This window comes from Solanum tuberosum, unplaced genomic scaffold, assembly GCF_000226075.1.
Source record: "Solanum tuberosum cultivar DM 1-3 516 R44 unplaced genomic scaffold, SolTub_3.0 scf00062, whole genome shotgun sequence".
Lineage (NCBI taxonomy): Eukaryota > Viridiplantae > Streptophyta > Magnoliopsida > Solanales > Solanaceae > Solanum > Solanum tuberosum.
Window position 1 is genome coordinate 617,715 of NW_006238987.1, and position 17,413 is coordinate 635,127.

Genomic DNA, 17,413 nt, shown 5'->3' on the forward strand with positions numbered 1-17,413 from the left:
ACATTTTTAAAAATCATTTTAAAAATCCCCCCCCCCCCCCGTTTTTCACGCCTAAAATTACTCCATGATATCACCAATTATCTCCATCACTCTATTTTTGAATTTCAAATCTTTTATCTTTCCAATTTATAATTGCAAGTAATTGTAGAGTAGTTCTTCTTCATCCATTTTTTTCTTTCCACTTCATAGGTATCAATTTTCTTAAATATTTTTGTAGTTTTTTTTTTAATTTACGGATTTAGTTGAAGAAGGATGCATCTTCAACTTCAAAATTGATTGTGAAAAAAATGCCCAAAAAAAAAGGGGGAAAAGGTTGAGTTGTTGGTGACTCCGGTAAGAGCTTTGGGTCGAGATCCATGGAAGACGTCATTGTTGAAAGTAAAAAAAAGCCACGAAATTTGATACAGAGCAAAAGAAAAAGTGTAAAAGGATTTATTCATCATATTTTTTGCTTTCAACAAATCAGATTGTTGACTTTTTTTCGATTTTTTGTTGTCATCTTTTTTTATACATATGAGTTTAATTTTTTTAATGTATCTAATTATTTTTGTTTCTTAAATTAATGTATAATGCATTCGTTTCAAATTATGATACATTATAATTTTATCAAGAGTTGTTGGTAGCTCTGGGAAGAACTTTGGGTCGAGATCCATGGATGACGCCATTGTTGAAAGTGAAAAAAAAAACTACAAGAATTGATACAGAGAAAAGAAGAAAGCGTGGAAGGATTTCTTAATCATATTTTTTGTTGCTTTTAGCATATCAAATTGTTGATACTTTTTGTTGCTTTCAACAGATCTTTCAATGGATCTAGTTGATTTTGATTCTTAAATTAATGTATAATTCGTTCGTTTCACCTTTATGATAAATTACAATTTCATCATGTACAATATATCATTTTCAAATATTAGTTTTGATACATAGTCCTAATTTATTGAAACACAAATTAGTATGTCCCATGTTCATAGTTATGTATTGGATACACTATTATTATAATTTTCGTTATATTTTACTACTGATACATACACCAGCCTTATTCAACTAGTAGAATGCTATGTATCTGTAGACGCTATCAAATATTACTGTTGATACATACACTAATGTTTTATAACAAAATCAGTTTGTATCATATTCATAGTTATATATATGATTCTTATGCGTATAACATAGTTGTGTATAAGATGTTGTGATGGATCAGATGTTGTTAAGTATCTGCAACACTATTTCATATTCATAGTTTTTTTGTACATGATACATAACTATATAAAATTGTCGATATTTTTTTAATCTATTACGATTTGGGAGAGATTTGAGAGAGAGAAGAATTAAAAAATTGAATTGTTTGGAGCTGTTATTTGGGAAAGATAGACATCAATTTGATTTGCATAATTTGGGGAACTGACATTTAATTTTATATTTGATTTCCTTTTTAATCTCAACAAACTAGTTGTATAATGTATCAAATGTGATGTATCCAAAAGAATGGAATGTATCTGGATGACAATAATTTAAAGAAATTTTTGTACATTAAAAAAAAAATAGGGATATGATGTAATTTGTTGCTTACACTATGGCATTCCTAAAAAATTTACATATAACAATCACAAAACAATAGTTTGCTCCGAAAGGGGGTCAAAATGCATATAAGCAGAAATACGAGGGCATGAGTGAAAAACATCACATATCGTTACGACGCCGTTTGATCGTTGCCTCCAGCCCCAAGAAAAACCTCGCAGTTGCTTCTATAAAGTTAGCTTTCACTGCAGAAAAATCTAGATTCCAATCAAAACCGAGCAATAAGCAAAGCGTTTTCCCTCAAATCTACCGATATCTCTGTAAGTTTGATCTTCTTTATCGCTTCAGTTTTCAGGTAGAAGTTGTGTATGCACTCCCCTTCTTCATTGAACGAAGCTAGGGTTTTACCATCCTTATTTTGGTCTTCTGTCGTCAATTATGCTTTCTCCAAGTTATTTGTTTGTTTATAGTTTATTGTATTTCTTCGTTTTGTAGGGAGTAGCAATGGCGACTGAACAACCAAAGCCAGCGGCTAAAGACGTGAAGATGGATCTATTCGAAGACGATGACGAATTTGAGGAGTTTGCAATTGATCAAGGTGAGTAAGCATTTTTCTTCTTTCTTGTTAAGAGTGAAAAATTGAATAAAATCAAAATGAAGTACCAGTTCCTATATTTACATTCTAGAGAGGCATCAATTGTATTATATAAGTTAGAATTTCTGGTATTATGTGATGTTACCTGCACTTTGAATCAGGAAGGAGTTTAATTGTAGATAAGGTAGAATATTCCTTGCTCTCTGCTTCCAATAAGGCTGTATTGTTGCTGTTGCTTTTGAGTTCCATGTGGTTTATTTTCTATTGTGATATCTCAAAATGTCTAGTGTAACTTTTGTTGATAAGAGATGATATTTATGTTTAAAGATTAAACCATATCCAGTCAAGCCAAATTTATTCGAACTTTGTTATGTAGTGCATTTATTCTCATCTAGAAATATGGATAAGCTATGCAAGTCAAACGAAATCCCAATGTCTCCAGCCCTAGTGAATTTGTTCACACATACCTAGTATAATTCCACAAGTGGGTTTAATTGTCTGGGGTAGGTTGTACGCATACCTTACCCCTACCTTTGTGGGTTAGAGATTTCCGCTAGATCCTCAGCTCAAAAGAAATGTTTTCAAAGCAGAATTGGAAGAATAATATGACAACAAAATAACAAGATACAAAGCAAATGGGCAACACGTAGTAATACACACCGAAGAATAAGAGACTGCATGACTATTGACTACTAAATGACCCCTACCTCTCGCACATAGAGTGCGACAACACTCGGCTACTTACTAGCCTTTTACCCTAAATCTTGATTTCCAAACCTAGTGAATTAGGTCATGTTTATTGGGAATTGAACACTTGCATTTCACTTTTGAACAGGAAGGAGAGAGGAGGAGTGCAAGTATTTTCTTAGGTTGGTCCAGTTGATTTTACTCAGTTGATGAATAACACATTGATCAAGGCAGTCTGTTCTTAGATTAGCTGTCATATAGGCTTCACTACTACAATAATAACAACTATGCCTCAGTCCCGAACAAGTGTCATAGAAATTTTCATATATAAAAAGTTGCTTGTGGTTCATTTAACGATGTAGACACAAGACATAATCCTCAAACAATGAAACTTTACTCAATTTTTGTTTATTGTATCTATGTGCAAACCTCCACTAATTGTTTATTCACCCTACTAGAAAGTGAGAAAGCACATGATATTCATTTGTTCTTACCAATAGATAACTTTTATTGCCCCACCATATATATTTATCGATGACCGAGAAATCCGTCTGGAGCCAAGCTATAGGACCAACTGCAGCCTCCAAAGCTTGGGGATAATGAGTCCGCTCCTATACCCTTCTTCACTCAAGTACCAGATTTGTCTTCTTGAGGAATATCTGCAAATCTTATATTATATGGTGACCCATCATATTCTATACAAACTGTAGTTATTCCTCAAGAAAACACTCTCCCCATTATTTTCCCAGACTCCGTTACATGGAGTCATGGACATTGGTGTAGAGAGGTGCATCTAAAGGTTAGATTCTTTTTTACCTAATCTTAGGATTCAGGAATTTGGATCAATGTTGGAGTGCATGTGCTGAGGTATGACTAATAATATACATATACATTGCAGTATTAAATTGAGATGAATTTGAATTACACAAGTATAAATAAGTTCTTTTGAAGTACTAAATTTTTATTTCATTTGTATCTCTCATACAATGTTTAAGCTTTTCAGATGTACCTATATGTGCGCACGCATGTGTGTTCATATATTGCAAGTAAAAATATGTAACTATTTATAAATCCAAAAATCCAGCCACCAGTGTGTCTCAGCCATAGCTGTTGTCAACACATGCTAGGTGAGTTGACAAATTGTGGTGCTCATCCCACATCCACACTCAAATCTTGTTGGATTAACACATGATCTTAGCAGCTTGCCACCTAAGTAATGTTTGGAGGAGCTGACTTTTAAGGCTTAACGTTGAAGGGGGTCTCAGATACTGATGGATTTGGGGCCTTCTTGATGATTTATGAGATTAATTTCATCTTTAATGTGCTCGTCTTTTTGTTGTCCTATTAAAATGCTATGGAAGGGTCTCTTCCTCCAGCTATCTGAGGATCACTAGCTTGCAAGTGTTCTTTTTTGAATGAAGGAATTTTTATTTTAAAGAGAACAAAACTATGGATGTGTTGTGGTATATTGGCTAAGACTCCTTTGGTTTGAGTAAACAGTTAGATGACTTGTAAAATTGACGGCAACATCTTTTAGATATTGGTAGCATTTTGTGGTCACACTTGAGTACTGATAACCTTGGTGTTTAAACTTTTGTATGGGCGTCTCAATTCTGGAATAGAGTTTTACCTTCTTTTTTGTATCCTTTTGTTTTATTCCTTTGAAAGACAATGTGTCCTATGTTCTCCTTTTCCGTTTGATGTATTTGTTGGAAAATCTATTATCCTGATAGGACTCTAGGACAACTTTGCTGTTATTTGTCTGCTGAATCTTTGTGTAACATCTGGTCATGATTTTCATATAATATAATTCAGAGTGGGAGGACAAAGAGAAAGGCAAAGAAGTAACCCAACAATGGGAAGATGATTGGGATGATGATGATGTGAACGATGACTTCTCTCTGCAGCTCAGAAAGGAATTGGAAATCAACACTGAGAAGAAATGAGCTACATTTGCACATGAATTCGTATTCTTCTCAACGTTGGACCATGTTATTTCTATTCTGGGTTTAGATGTTTCCCTATGTTTGTACTCCTTATCTCACTGATAAAAACTTAGTTTTCGCCCTTTTTGTTGACATATGAGACTTGTGGCACACAAACTTGAATTTAGTTCCCTGAGTTCTTAGTTTGAGCTGAAAAAGTTGAGTGGTGTTTCTTCTACCTTTCAAGTTTGATGGGTTTTCCAGTATCGGAGAATCGTTGGGGGATTAGGTTTGGAGAGGCTTGAAAGCCAACATTTTACTCTGAGCAGTGGTTGAGCCAACAACTTCCACCTTTGCCCATAGTTGGAGGAACGACTTCCATACATATTGTTTGTGATGTGCTACACATAATAAAATAGTAGATTGATGCAACATTTTTTTATCAAGGCATAATACATAAATATGCCTTTTAACTTGGCCTCATTTCATATTTATACCCTCCAACTTTGTGTATGCACAAGTAGATACTTAAACTTGTATAAAATTGAACAAATAGACACAAACATCCTACATGGAAATTTGTGTCCTACGTGGTGTCCTAACGTGTATTGTGACACGTAGGACTCGCGTGTCTATTTGTGAACATTCAAAGTTGGAGGGCATAAATATAAAATGAATCTAAGTTAAAGGGTATATTTATATATTATGCGTTTTATTAATATTAAAATGCTACACCAACATATAGTCATGGCAAAAACACTCATACCAGAGAAGAAGTACCTCGGGATACCAATTTTGTCGGCTGACTCTTGAGTCCATCCAAGAAATCCATCAGATATCACACATGTAGGCGGATGCTGCAAAGCTGATAGACCCTGCTCAAAGAGCGGCTGCATCAACTTTGTAACAGTAATGAATGGACGGAAATAGGACATGGAAGGAAGCTTCGCAGCATTTTTAACACCAGGAGGGATGCCTTGTATGTCTTTAGGAAATGAGAGTAAAATCGCGGATGGAGGGGGCGTTAACGGGGGTGGTGAAGATGGTGACGGTGATGAAACGGTTGCGCAAAAGAGAGGAGAGGGATGGTGTGACCATGAGACATGAAAGGAAATATCACAAAGTGTGGTGATGCAACTCCATGTGTCCATATTTTTTTTCGCTACGAATGAAAATGGATTTGATTGATATCTAAGCAATGGGAATTGAGTGGTGTTAAATATAATATGTCCTTAGTTCGATTTTACTTATCACTTTTAACCTTTAAAAAAAAATAAAGTAATATATTTTTTTCATATTAATTACTGAAGTAATATAACATCTCAATTAATAAAGTAGTGTGATAAAATAGTTAAATATAATATTTAAAAGAGTTAATATCTTAAAAGGTCATTAAACTATGTGAAATTATCTAATAAAATCATTGAACTTTGTTTTGTATCAATAAAATCACTCAACTTAAAGTTTTTATCTTAAAAAATCACTCAACTCATTTATCTTAAAACAAATTTGATATAGCAAAATAAATACTTTTTAATGTCATGTAACTATGAACCCCACAACTGAATAAAATTATAAAATCTATTAAGTTACTTAGATTAATTAGTACTTTCTACTAAATTATTTCTGCAATATTAACGTAATTATTAGCAAATAATGATGTTAAAGAATGCCGTCGATTAGAAATTGCAGTTGCAGTTCAAGGTCGATCTTTTTGTAATTTCCTAGAATAATGTTCTGCATGTTTATGCTTTAACCTATTGAGCAGATCGATAGTTCATAGTGTTATTATCACCTTGTTTGTGTAGAGTTTTCTACTAAGAATTGCAAACACATGGATTGAAATAGCTTCTATAATACAATATTAATCTTTAGATGAAACTATTTTTTGGGTGGATCGTCGGGTAATAAATAGATTATAATTTTATTTAAGTTGAGTGACATTTTTAATACAAAACAAAGTTTAATGACTTTTCAAGATAATTTCACAAAATTTAATAATCTTTTAAGATATTAACTCCATTTAAAAATGAAGGATGAGAGTACATAACAATCACGATTCACGTGTATTGACTAGTGGACGGTGGGCATAAGCTGAGTCAACTTGGATTTGACTCTTTCTCAATTAATTTAATAGAAATCTTATTGAGAAGTAGTCTTATAATGTATGAAATTTCTAGCGTATCTATTTTCAATCAATGCTTGTTTAATAAAAAATTGCCTGAGTGTGACTATTTTGCGGAGAAAATATATATTAGCACACAAGATTTGATTTCATGCGGATATTTTTATCCCTCACATCAAATGTTACTGTGGCAGTATTCAAGTCTCCCTTCAAATTTTCAAATAAGTCTGCTGATATTGTCTTAAATGTAGCAATCTAAAATACTTAATTATTCTTAGGAAAAGAAAAAAACAAAGTTAATAACATAAGAGTTTGACCTTACACGCCGCACCAATTAATGGGAGATTAAATTTCCCTTTCTTGTAGGAGAAAGACTTACACAAAAGGTGGGTACCTATTCTTCTACCACAATCAACTATACCATAAACTGATGGGGTATAGAGTCTCATTCATTTGTATGAGAGAGCTGAGACATTTTCAAACGAATTCAAATTTAGTCAGAATTCGATAACAAAAAAAACTATACCGTAAACTCCTTATTAGATGATCAAATTAAAGCAAACGGCTATACATTATTGAGCACAACAATATGCTCAAAGGCTTAAAACATCAACAGTGGAATTCGTTTTCTTCTCAAACATTGGACCATGTTATTTCTTCCCTGAACGACTTCCATTCATATTGTTTGTGATGTGCAATGCTGTATTATCACTTGGCTGTTTGGGGGCAACTTGTGCATGCTATTTAGACGAACTTACTACTTGTATTTGTATTAGAAATTTCATTATAGAATTCAGTAACTTAAATGAACTATGATTTCGATGGCAAATTCATAGTAATCCATCACACTTCAAATTCTGGCCCATTCGGATTTCAAAGTTTTGCATCATCAATAAGGAGGCCTAATGTGGACCAAGACGAACCACCTTCTTTCATAGCTTCCTCTGCATTTTCTCCCAATTCCTTCACTTTCTTCCTCACCATTTCTCCCTTTTCACCTTCCATTAACTCTCTCACCATTTTCTCAACTTCTTCAGCTTCCACAAATCCTCTCACTGATCCATTTCTCGGCATAATTCTCAATCCCACCCCGATTTCCTCTGTCACCATTCTTGCATTTACATGCTGCTCAGCCATAAAGGGTAGTGCCAAAATAGGAACTTTAGCACATATACTTTCCAAAATAGAGTTCCATCCACAATGACTCAAAAACCCTTTGATGCTTTTGTGATTCAATACTTCATTCTGATCAACCCATTCTTTCACTATTAATGCTCTGTTTTTTACTCTGTCCTCTAACCCTGCCGAATGTTCGAGAACATTTTGCCTTGTCACCCATAAGAAAAATGTGTTGGATAATTCAAGTCCCTTTGCAATTTCTTGTATTTGCTCAGCAGAAATATCTGCCTGAGTACCAAAAGCTACGTACAGAACAGGCTGTTTTTCTGTCAATTTATTGTTTAGCCATTGCCTCCATGTTTCATCTGTTTGAGAGAGTGCTGCTTTAATGGGACGCTTGGTTAAGCAAAGAGGCCCAACACACCATGATTTTGGTCCGAGGTGTTGGTCGAAATAGTCTGCATATCTTGGTTCAAGTTCGTAAAAGCTGTTGGTGATCATGCCATGGCTCTTCGTCATGGAAATACCTTGCTCTATCATAAAATCCACGGCTGGACCTTTTGGCTCAATGTCTCCAAACGGAGGTTGAAAATCATTTCTTGTGAAGTTCAACCATGGGAAACTTGAAAACGTAAAAGACTCGTCTGCTGAAATAGTTTCAGCATGAGGACGTTCTATCCCAATAAGTTGACATATAGTCATGGCGAAAACACTCATACCATAGAAGAAGTACCTCGGGATACCAATTTTTTCGGCTGACTCTTGAGTCCATCCAAGAAATGCATCAGATATCACACATGTAGGTGGATGTTGCAAAGCTGATAGAGCCTGCTCGAAGAGCGGCTGCATCAGCTTTGTAGCAGTAACGAATGCACCGAAATAGGACATGGAAGGAAGCTTCGCAGTATTTTCAACACCAGGAGGGATGCCTTGTACGTCTTTAGGAAATGGGAGTTCGATTACAGAGATGGATACATCTTGTAGATAATCGCGGATGGAGGGGGCGTTAACGGGGGTGGTGAAGATGGTGACGGTGATGAAACGGTTGCGCAAAAGAGTGGCAAGGTGGAGGAGAGGGATGGTGTGACCATGAGACATGAAAGGAAATATCACAAAGTGTGGTGATGCAACTCTGTCCATTCTATTTTGCTGCCAATGAAAATGGATTTGATTGATATCTAAGCAATGGGAATTGAATGGTGTTAAATATAATATATCCTTGCTTCAGTTTTACTTTTATCACTTTTAATCTTAAAAAAATTACTGAAGTAATATAACATCTCAATTAAGCAATAAAGTAGTGTGATAAAATAGTTAAATATAACATATAATAATGAACGATGAGACTGCGAGTATTGACTAGTCGATGGTGGCCATAAGCTGAGTCAACTTGGATTTGTCTCTTCCCAATTAATTCAATAGAAATCTTATGGAGAAGTAGCCTTAAAGAGTATGAGTTTCTAGTGTATCTATTATCAAATCAATCAATGTTTGTTTAATAAAATATTTTTGCCTGAGTGTGACTATTTCGCGGAGAAAATATATTAGACATATATAAATATTTTATTTGTTTGACCTATTTTAATTTAACACAAAATTAAGAAAAATAAAGAAGAATTTTTAATGTAAAAATAAATCAAATGTATTGATTTTTTTTTTATTAATCTTGTGATTTTAAAACTGCACTTTTATGGTAATGTGTAGTGTCCTCTACACAGGGCGGATCTAGGAAGGTTCAAGGGTGTCACGAGACATGGCTTCGTCAGAATATATATATATATATATATATATATATATAAAATAAAAAGACCGAAATAAACCAAGATATATAAAATACAGTGTTAACTTTTAACATAAAAGTATGTGCGGCTCAGTCGGTCTAGTATTGCAATTCTTGAGCGAGGGTAGTATTGTTTGATATATTTTCTTTTCTTCGTTTGCTTTTTATTTTTTCTTCTCTTGATATTTTATATTAACAAAATATTTAATACTATTATTTTTAATGAAATCATTTTCAAAATGAAGATTTAACTTAATATATTTTTTTATTTTACTTTTTGAAAAAGAGGTATAATAGTAAACGTATGTGTATATATATATATATATTAAAAGGTGACACGGCTTGAAAAAATTTCTGCGTACACCACTGTCTCTACACCTTTATCCATTTGGTTTGTTCCTTTTCGTTATCTCTTTAAATTTTTGGATTAAAAAAAATTACCCTTTTAGGCTCCAAACTCTAGAAATACAAAGAGTATTAGAAATATGAATTATCAGACTAACCCCATTGTATAGTACTTCCCCATTTCAAAAAAGACTCGTAATACTAAATTTTACAAAAACAAGAAGTGAAGACTTATTCTCAATATGCAAGAAATTTATCATCTCGCTTTGAGTTTGTATTTTTGGGGGGTGAGGAGGAGATTGTGGCCCCATGATAGCGTTCTACGACCCTTAAACTCCTCATTTGGACCAATTTATGTGAAGTGACTTTATGCGTTGCAAATACAGTGTAATTATCTCATAAAAAATTAAATATAGCTGAACATATTCTTCGCAGTCCGTATGTAACAATCGAGGATATTGTTTTACTGTTATTATTAATTGATGTGTCTATTTCTGGTCTCGTTGTTGGCTCTTATTGATCAAGTGGTACTGTAGCAGTATTCAAGTCTCCCTTCAAATTTTCAAAAAAGTCTGCTGATATTGTCTTAAATGTAGCAATCTAAAATACTACTTAATTATTCTTAGGAAAAGAAAAAATCAAACAGGAAAAACAAAGTTAGCCGCACCAATTAATGGGAGATTTAATTTCCCTTTATTGTAGGAGAAAGACTTATACAAAAGGTGCCCACCTATTCTTGTAGCACAATCAACTACACCATAAACTGATTGGATATAGAGTTGCCTTTGTATGAGAGTGTTGAGATTTTTTCGCGCGAATTCAAATTTAGTCAAACTTTTAATATGGTTAAAAAAAAAAAACTATACCATAAACTCCTTATTAGATGATCAAATTAAAGCAAACGGCTTATACATTATTGAGCACAACAATATACTCAAAAGGCTTTAAACATCAACAGGGAAGAACATGTAGCTCTTAAATAACCTACACTAGATTATCCATCACTAACAAGCAGGACGGAGCTACAATTGGTACGGATACGGATTTAGATGAGCTTACTACTTGTATTTGAAAATTCATTATACAATTTAGTAACTTAAACGAACTATGATTTCAATGGCAAATTAATAGTAATCTATCAACTTCAAATTCTGGCCGATTTTGGATTTCAAAGTTTTCTGGCGCAGGCATCATCAATAAGGAGGCCTAAAGTGGACCAGGTTGAGCCACCTTCTTTCATAGCTTCCTCTGCATTTTCACCCAATTCCTTCACTTTCTTCCTCACCATTTCTCCCTTTTCACCTTCCATTAACTCTCTCACCATTTTCTCAACTTCTTCAGCTTCCACGAAACCCCTCACTGATCCATTTCTCGGCATAATCCTCAATCCCACCCCAATTTCTTCCGTCACCATTCTTGCATTTAAGTGCTGTTCAGCCATAAATGGTAAAGCCAAAATAGGCACTTTAGCACATATACTTTCCAAAACAGAGTTCCATCCACAATGACTCAAAAACCCTTTAATGCTTTTGTGATTCAACACTTGATTCTGATCAACCCATTCTTTAACTATCAATGCTCTGTTTTTTACTCTGTTTTCAAACCCCTGTAAATCCTCGAGAACATTTTGTCTTGTCACCCATATGAAACATGTGTTGGATGATTCTAGACCCTTTGCGATTTCCTGTATTTGTTCAGCGGAAACTTCTGCTTGAGTACCAAATGCTACGTACATAACAGGCTGTTTTTCTGTCAATTTATTATTGAGCCATTGCATCCATGTTTCGACTGTTTGTGAGAGTGTTGCTATCATGGCCCGCTTGGCTAGGCAAAGAGGTCCAACACACCATGATTTCGGTCCCAGATGTTTGTTGAAATAGTCTGCAAATCTTGGTTCTAGTTTGTAAAAGCTATTGCTGATCATGCCACTGCTCTTTGAAAAGGAAATAGCTGTTCAACATAAATAAATAAACTCATTCAATCTCAAATGTTACCTTTCAATAATTACAATTATTTAACTTTAAAATATTTAAATTATAACCACATAAATATTCAATAACTCATTTGGTCAAATTTCTTATATCTTACTTATTTTGAATTATTCTTTCTTTCTGAGAAGTACTAATATGTGTTTAACTAATTTATTTACATATACTTTTGCCAAAGTAATTTGGGAATGATCAAAGTGTTATACTCCCTCCGTCCTATTTATATGTCATTCCTTTCTATAAATAGTTGGAGCACAATACTAGAATTTATGTATAAATTACCATATTTTGTATATTATACCCTTGTTACAATAGATAATTAATCTTGTCATTTATTAATAAAGTTGACTTAAGAAAATATTAAATAATGGCAGAAGGGTAAATTTACATAATTTCTTAATACAAATGCAAAGTAAAAAGGTGACATATAAAATGGGACGGAGGGAATATTTTTTAGCTTCTGAACGTCAAAAGGTCCATACTTCTATGGCTGCTAAAAAATATTTACTTTTCTTTCTTTTTCAAAAATCTTAATCAAACACTTCAACTTTCTAAAATAAATAATTTTTTGTTTTATAAAAATATTTTTACTTTTCAAAAGATTCACCAAACAAATTATAAAACTCTATATATTTATTTTATTAAAACTCTATACTCAGTTAAACAATCACATAAAAAATTGAAACTGATCAAGTATCCCAAGAGTGTTTATATCTCTCCAATGACTTTAAAATTTTGATGAGTACTGAATCACCTAAAACTTCAACATATATTAATGTATGGATCTTGGAATACGCAAAACATATATTTTCACGTGTTTGGCTATGAGAAGTTATTAAATGAACATGTGAAGGGTCAGCATATATTATTAAGACAAAAAATAAACATAAACATTATACTATATGATGTGATCTGCAAAAATACGTACCTTGCTCCATCATAAAGTCCACGGCTAGACCTTTTGGCTCAAGGTCTCCAAACGGAGGTTCAAAATCATTTCTTGTGAACTTGAACCATGGAAAACTTGAAAACGTAAAACTCTCATCTAGTGAAATAGTTTCAGCATGAGGACGTTCTATCCCAATAAGTTGATACATAGTCGTGGCGAAAACACTCATACCAAAGAAAAAGTACCTTGGGATACCAAATTTTTGGGCGGACTCTTGAGTCCACCCAAGAAACGCATCAGATATAACACATGTAGGTGGATGTTGCAAAGCTGATAGAGCCTGCTCGAAGAGCGGCTGCATCAGCTTTGTAGCTCTAGCGAATGGATAGAAATAAGACATGGAAGGAAGCTTTTCAGTATTTTCAACATTTGGAGGGATGTCATGTACGTCTTTAGGAAAAGGGAGTTCGATAACAGAGATGGATGCGTCTTGTAGAAAATCGCGGATGGAGGTGGCGTTAACGGGGGTGGTGAAGATGGTGACGGTGATAAAACGGTGACGTAAAAGAGTGGCGAGGTGGAGGAGAGGGATGGTGTGCCCATGAGACATGAAAGGAAATATGATAAAGTGTGGTGATGCAACTGTGCCCATTTTTTTTTTTTTTTTTTTGGCTGAATGAAATGGATTTGATTGATATCTAAGCAAAGGGGGTGATGTTAAATATATATAGCATAGCAATCACGTGGTTTGGACGATAGGCGTAGATTAGTTCTCCACTTGGATTTGGTGTATCTCAAAATTTTCTATTTAGATTAAATAAAATTTAATCAGCCATAATTAATAAATTTACTGAAATTTGACAAACAATCGGGTGCGGATTTAGAGGAAAGGGATGAGGTTCTTGTTACATAAAATCGACATGGTATTTAATTCCCTTTTCTAAATTAGCTCTTACACATTATGTTTTTCAAAAAAGAGAAGAACTCATAAATAAAAATATTCTAGTCAAATTCCTCTTAACATTTAGGAATAAGTGAATTAATTCATTTGTCCAAACTTAAAATATCATTTATTTGAATCGAATGAATTAAATTTGAGTAATGATTCAAACTTCAAAGTCTCCAAATTTGGTGAGAATATACATGTAGTCTCGGGAAATAAATTACTCTATTTTATATTAATTGAATTTTTGAAGGTTTTTCATTGTTTAAAGTTCGAGAGGAATATTTGAATTTTTTTCATATTTGTCATTTTATTTATTGAAGTTTTATATTCTCTAAGAGATAAATTACACTATTTACAAACTTATATTTATGATTTCATTGAGGGCAATAGTGGAAAGTATGATTTAAATTATGCCCTTAAATATTTTTTTTTAATAAATGTGTATCGCCTCACAAATTAAGTTAATATGGAATAGAGGGAGTAATTTTTGAAATTTTAAATTTGTGTGTTAATTTAAGTCAAAAGTATACAAGCTTTTAATTCAATAATTTAAGTCAATATTTCCGTGCATGACTTATTCATAGTGGACAAGCACCTTCTTTGGCCTTTTGCTCTGCTAATTAGGCGTGTATTATTGTGTACTAATAACACCAACGTTTGTTAGAAAATTTCTATGATTTAAGACATCACAATTAATATTTTGTGAATGATAGCAGAATCAAATGATATATAGTTCATTTGTTGGTAATTTGAATGATTAAAAGCATGATCACTACATAAAAATATTTTTTAGCGGCAATTAATTAACGGCAATAGTTCAATTGCCGCTAAATATGTATTTTAGCGGTAATTAACACTCTTTGTATATGTCCCTAAAATCTTTAGTGACATTGAATCTAATGACACTTAACTAATGCTGGTAAAGACTTTAGTACTCTTTATTAATGTGTTTATTTATTGCTGCCAAAAGTTGTTTTTGTTGTAGTGTTACAACATGACAGTAATTTACTTATGATTACAAATATAGTTTAATTTATGTACTACTCTCTTTAGTTCATATTTAGTAATTAAATTGTCGAAATGTTTTTCATTGTTTAAGTAAATTTTTCAAAATTTAAAAGAATTGTTGGGATTTTAAAAATAATAATAATAATAATATGTAACCTTCCTTTTAATGAGATTCTTAACTACTTTATATTGTAGGATGTGTGTGTTTGATTGTTCAATTTTATACAAATTTAAATATCTATTTGTGCACATCCAAAACTGAAGGACACGGGAGAACCTACAAATGATAGAGCAATAATATTAGTCACATCCACATATCCTCATTTATGAATTGAGTAAAATTGGCAGCACGTTGGACTTTCCGTAATAATGGTGGACTATATTTATTTATCACTTCTCACTATCATACGTACGTACTGGTAATTAATTAAGAGAAGACGACTTTCAAGGAGATGTCATTTTTAAACTTTGCTTTTTTTCAATCTTATTCATCTATGTATCTTTTTTAATTATTTTTTTTTCATTTCAAAATAAGTATTATAAATAAAAGTATCTCAAAAATAGTTGTCCATTATACTAAAATAGTTGTCTAATTTAGAAAATCAAGAGATAATTTATTTTTGTGTCTATTTTACCCTTGCTATTAAATATTATTATTTATCATCTAACACATTTTTAAAAGTATTAAATTTAATAAAGTCAAAGAATAATATAGTAATATCACCCCTAATATTTATTGTTTCTTAAGGGGTGTGTCAAGTCAATAATTGACAACTATTATTAAACAGAGAGAGTAGCAAATATTCGTATGACGCCAATATTTAATTTAACAAATCGATCAATATCGTATTTATCAATCGAAATGAAAGAGAGAAGAGGAATTAACCAAATAGTTTGATGAAGTCCAAGTCCATTTTGTCATTTCATCTTGTAGACGACACAATCAATATTTAAAATCCAGTCCAGGTAGAGAATCGGAGGGTTTGACACTGGAGGAGTTATTTTGTGAATATACAACTTATCACTTAGTTGTGATTAATTAAATTTTTAAAATTTGTATTTTTTGTGAGGTGTATTATATTGTTTTATTTTAGAATGTATTATTAAAATAACAAAAGATAAAGATGCAAGGAACATGCATATAATTGTAAACTTTAATTTGGTGGCAGATCTCTTCGGAGTTAATTCCCAGGCATGGTGACTAGTACTATGGCAAGTTGGCAACCATATTTCCACACTGTTCTGCTTTTAATTAATGTTATCTAATATTACTAAAAGAATTGGTTGGTAGCTGATTATGATGTATAGCTTTCGAGAAGAGAGAAGTATATAGAAGTCATTAGAGCTGTCAATATGGGCTAGCCCATCCCATCCGGCAGGGGCGGAGTCACGTAGGTTCCAGGGTGTCCAAGTCGAAAAATTATACTATAAATACACGTACAATTTTGACTTTATATTGGTATATATAGAATTTGGACCCCCTGAAATAACAAAGTGATGCGCAATGGAGTTGGCAATAGCCTGTGCAATCCTACCTTTTGTCCCAGTTTTATTCCCCGCAGGGATGTTTTCTTTTTCTGTAATTATTTTGACTTCTTGAATTCAATTAAGTAAATAACATGCGTAATTTAACATAAAAGTTCAATAGCTTGGTGGTTAATAGTATCATGAAGGTCTCCAAGACCCAAGTTCGAATCCCTCCTCTACTAACTAATTTTTTTCAATTAAAATTAAATTATTTTAATACATTTTCCTTATAGTAATAAGATTTCCTTGAATTTAATATTTTTTCTTGTGGATGTTTTTCAATTAAAATTGAATTATTTCCTTAAATTTTAATACCTTTTCCTTATGGAATAAGATTTCCTTAAATTTTAATACTTTTCCCTTATGGAATAAGGTTTTCTTTCTCTATAAATAGGAGACTCATTTACCCAATATCACAATATTATTAAGAATAGAATCTCAATAATTCTCTCTCTGTTTTTTCTTCTCGTTCTCTTATTTTATAACAAAAATAACCAACTTAATATTTTAGCTTCAAGTTTCAATAGACATGACGAATTATTATAATAGAGTACCAAAAAAAAGTTCGACTTCTTCTCGAAGTCATCCAAATAAAGAAAGAACGGTAGATCAATTAGAGATGTTGTTACATTCTTCTCAAAAAACAAAGCATTGATTTAAATACTCTAAAAATGACTTGCAAAATCGAATGGATGATGAGTTTTTAGACGGTTGTATAGTGCCTTATGTAGAAAAGAAAGTATTTCGTACTATTTCTAATGAGTCTATCATAAAAACGTTTCAGGATATGAAACTTCGTTGAATACAATTGTAATAATATATTTAAATTATGTTTTCAATAGTAGTTTATTTTCTTTATGTTAGTTTTGAATTATACACTTGTAATTCTATTAAAAATATTCCTATATTTAATTAAATATTGCTTAACTTGATTATTTGTTTTGGTAATTTAAATCGTCATTTT

The 17,413-nt window shown here is 32.5% G+C and overlaps 3 protein-coding genes across 3 annotated transcripts; 1 reads left to right on the forward strand and 2 right to left on the reverse strand.

Annotated features, from left to right (window-relative positions):
- Nucleotides 1-1,724: 1,724 nt before the first annotated feature.
- LOC102591989 (probable 26S proteasome complex subunit sem1-1) lies at nt 1,725-4,968 on the forward strand. Its single transcript, XM_006344981.2, has 3 exons — nt 1,725-1,835; nt 2,011-2,113; nt 4,613-4,968. Exons 2-3 carry the CDS (start codon nt 2,020-2,022, stop codon nt 4,741-4,743), a joined length of 225 nt encoding a protein of 74 aa, XP_006345043.1. The 5' UTR covers nt 1,725-1,835; nt 2,011-2,019; the 3' UTR covers nt 4,744-4,968.
- A 2,213-nt stretch (nt 4,969-7,181) lies between these two features.
- On the reverse strand, nt 7,182-9,188 carry LOC102592315 (UDP-glycosyltransferase 90A1-like). Its single transcript, XM_006344982.2, has one exon. The coding sequence runs from the start codon at nt 9,104-9,106 to the stop codon at nt 7,721-7,723; it is 1,386 nt and encodes a 461-aa protein (XP_006345044.1). The 5' UTR covers nt 9,107-9,188; the 3' UTR covers nt 7,182-7,720.
- Nucleotides 9,189-10,942: 1,754 nt separating this feature from the next.
- Nucleotides 10,943-13,667, reverse strand: LOC102592659 (UDP-glycosyltransferase 90A1-like). The gene is made up of 2 exons (XM_006344983.2): nt 13,008-13,667; nt 10,943-12,041 (listed from the first exon to the last, which is right to left on the reverse strand). The coding sequence occupies exons 1-2, from the start codon at nt 13,618-13,620 to the stop codon at nt 11,260-11,262; spliced, it is 1,395 nt and encodes a 464-aa protein (XP_006345045.1). The 5' UTR covers nt 13,621-13,667; the 3' UTR covers nt 10,943-11,259.
- Between the last annotated feature and the right edge of the window lie 3,746 nt (nt 13,668-17,413).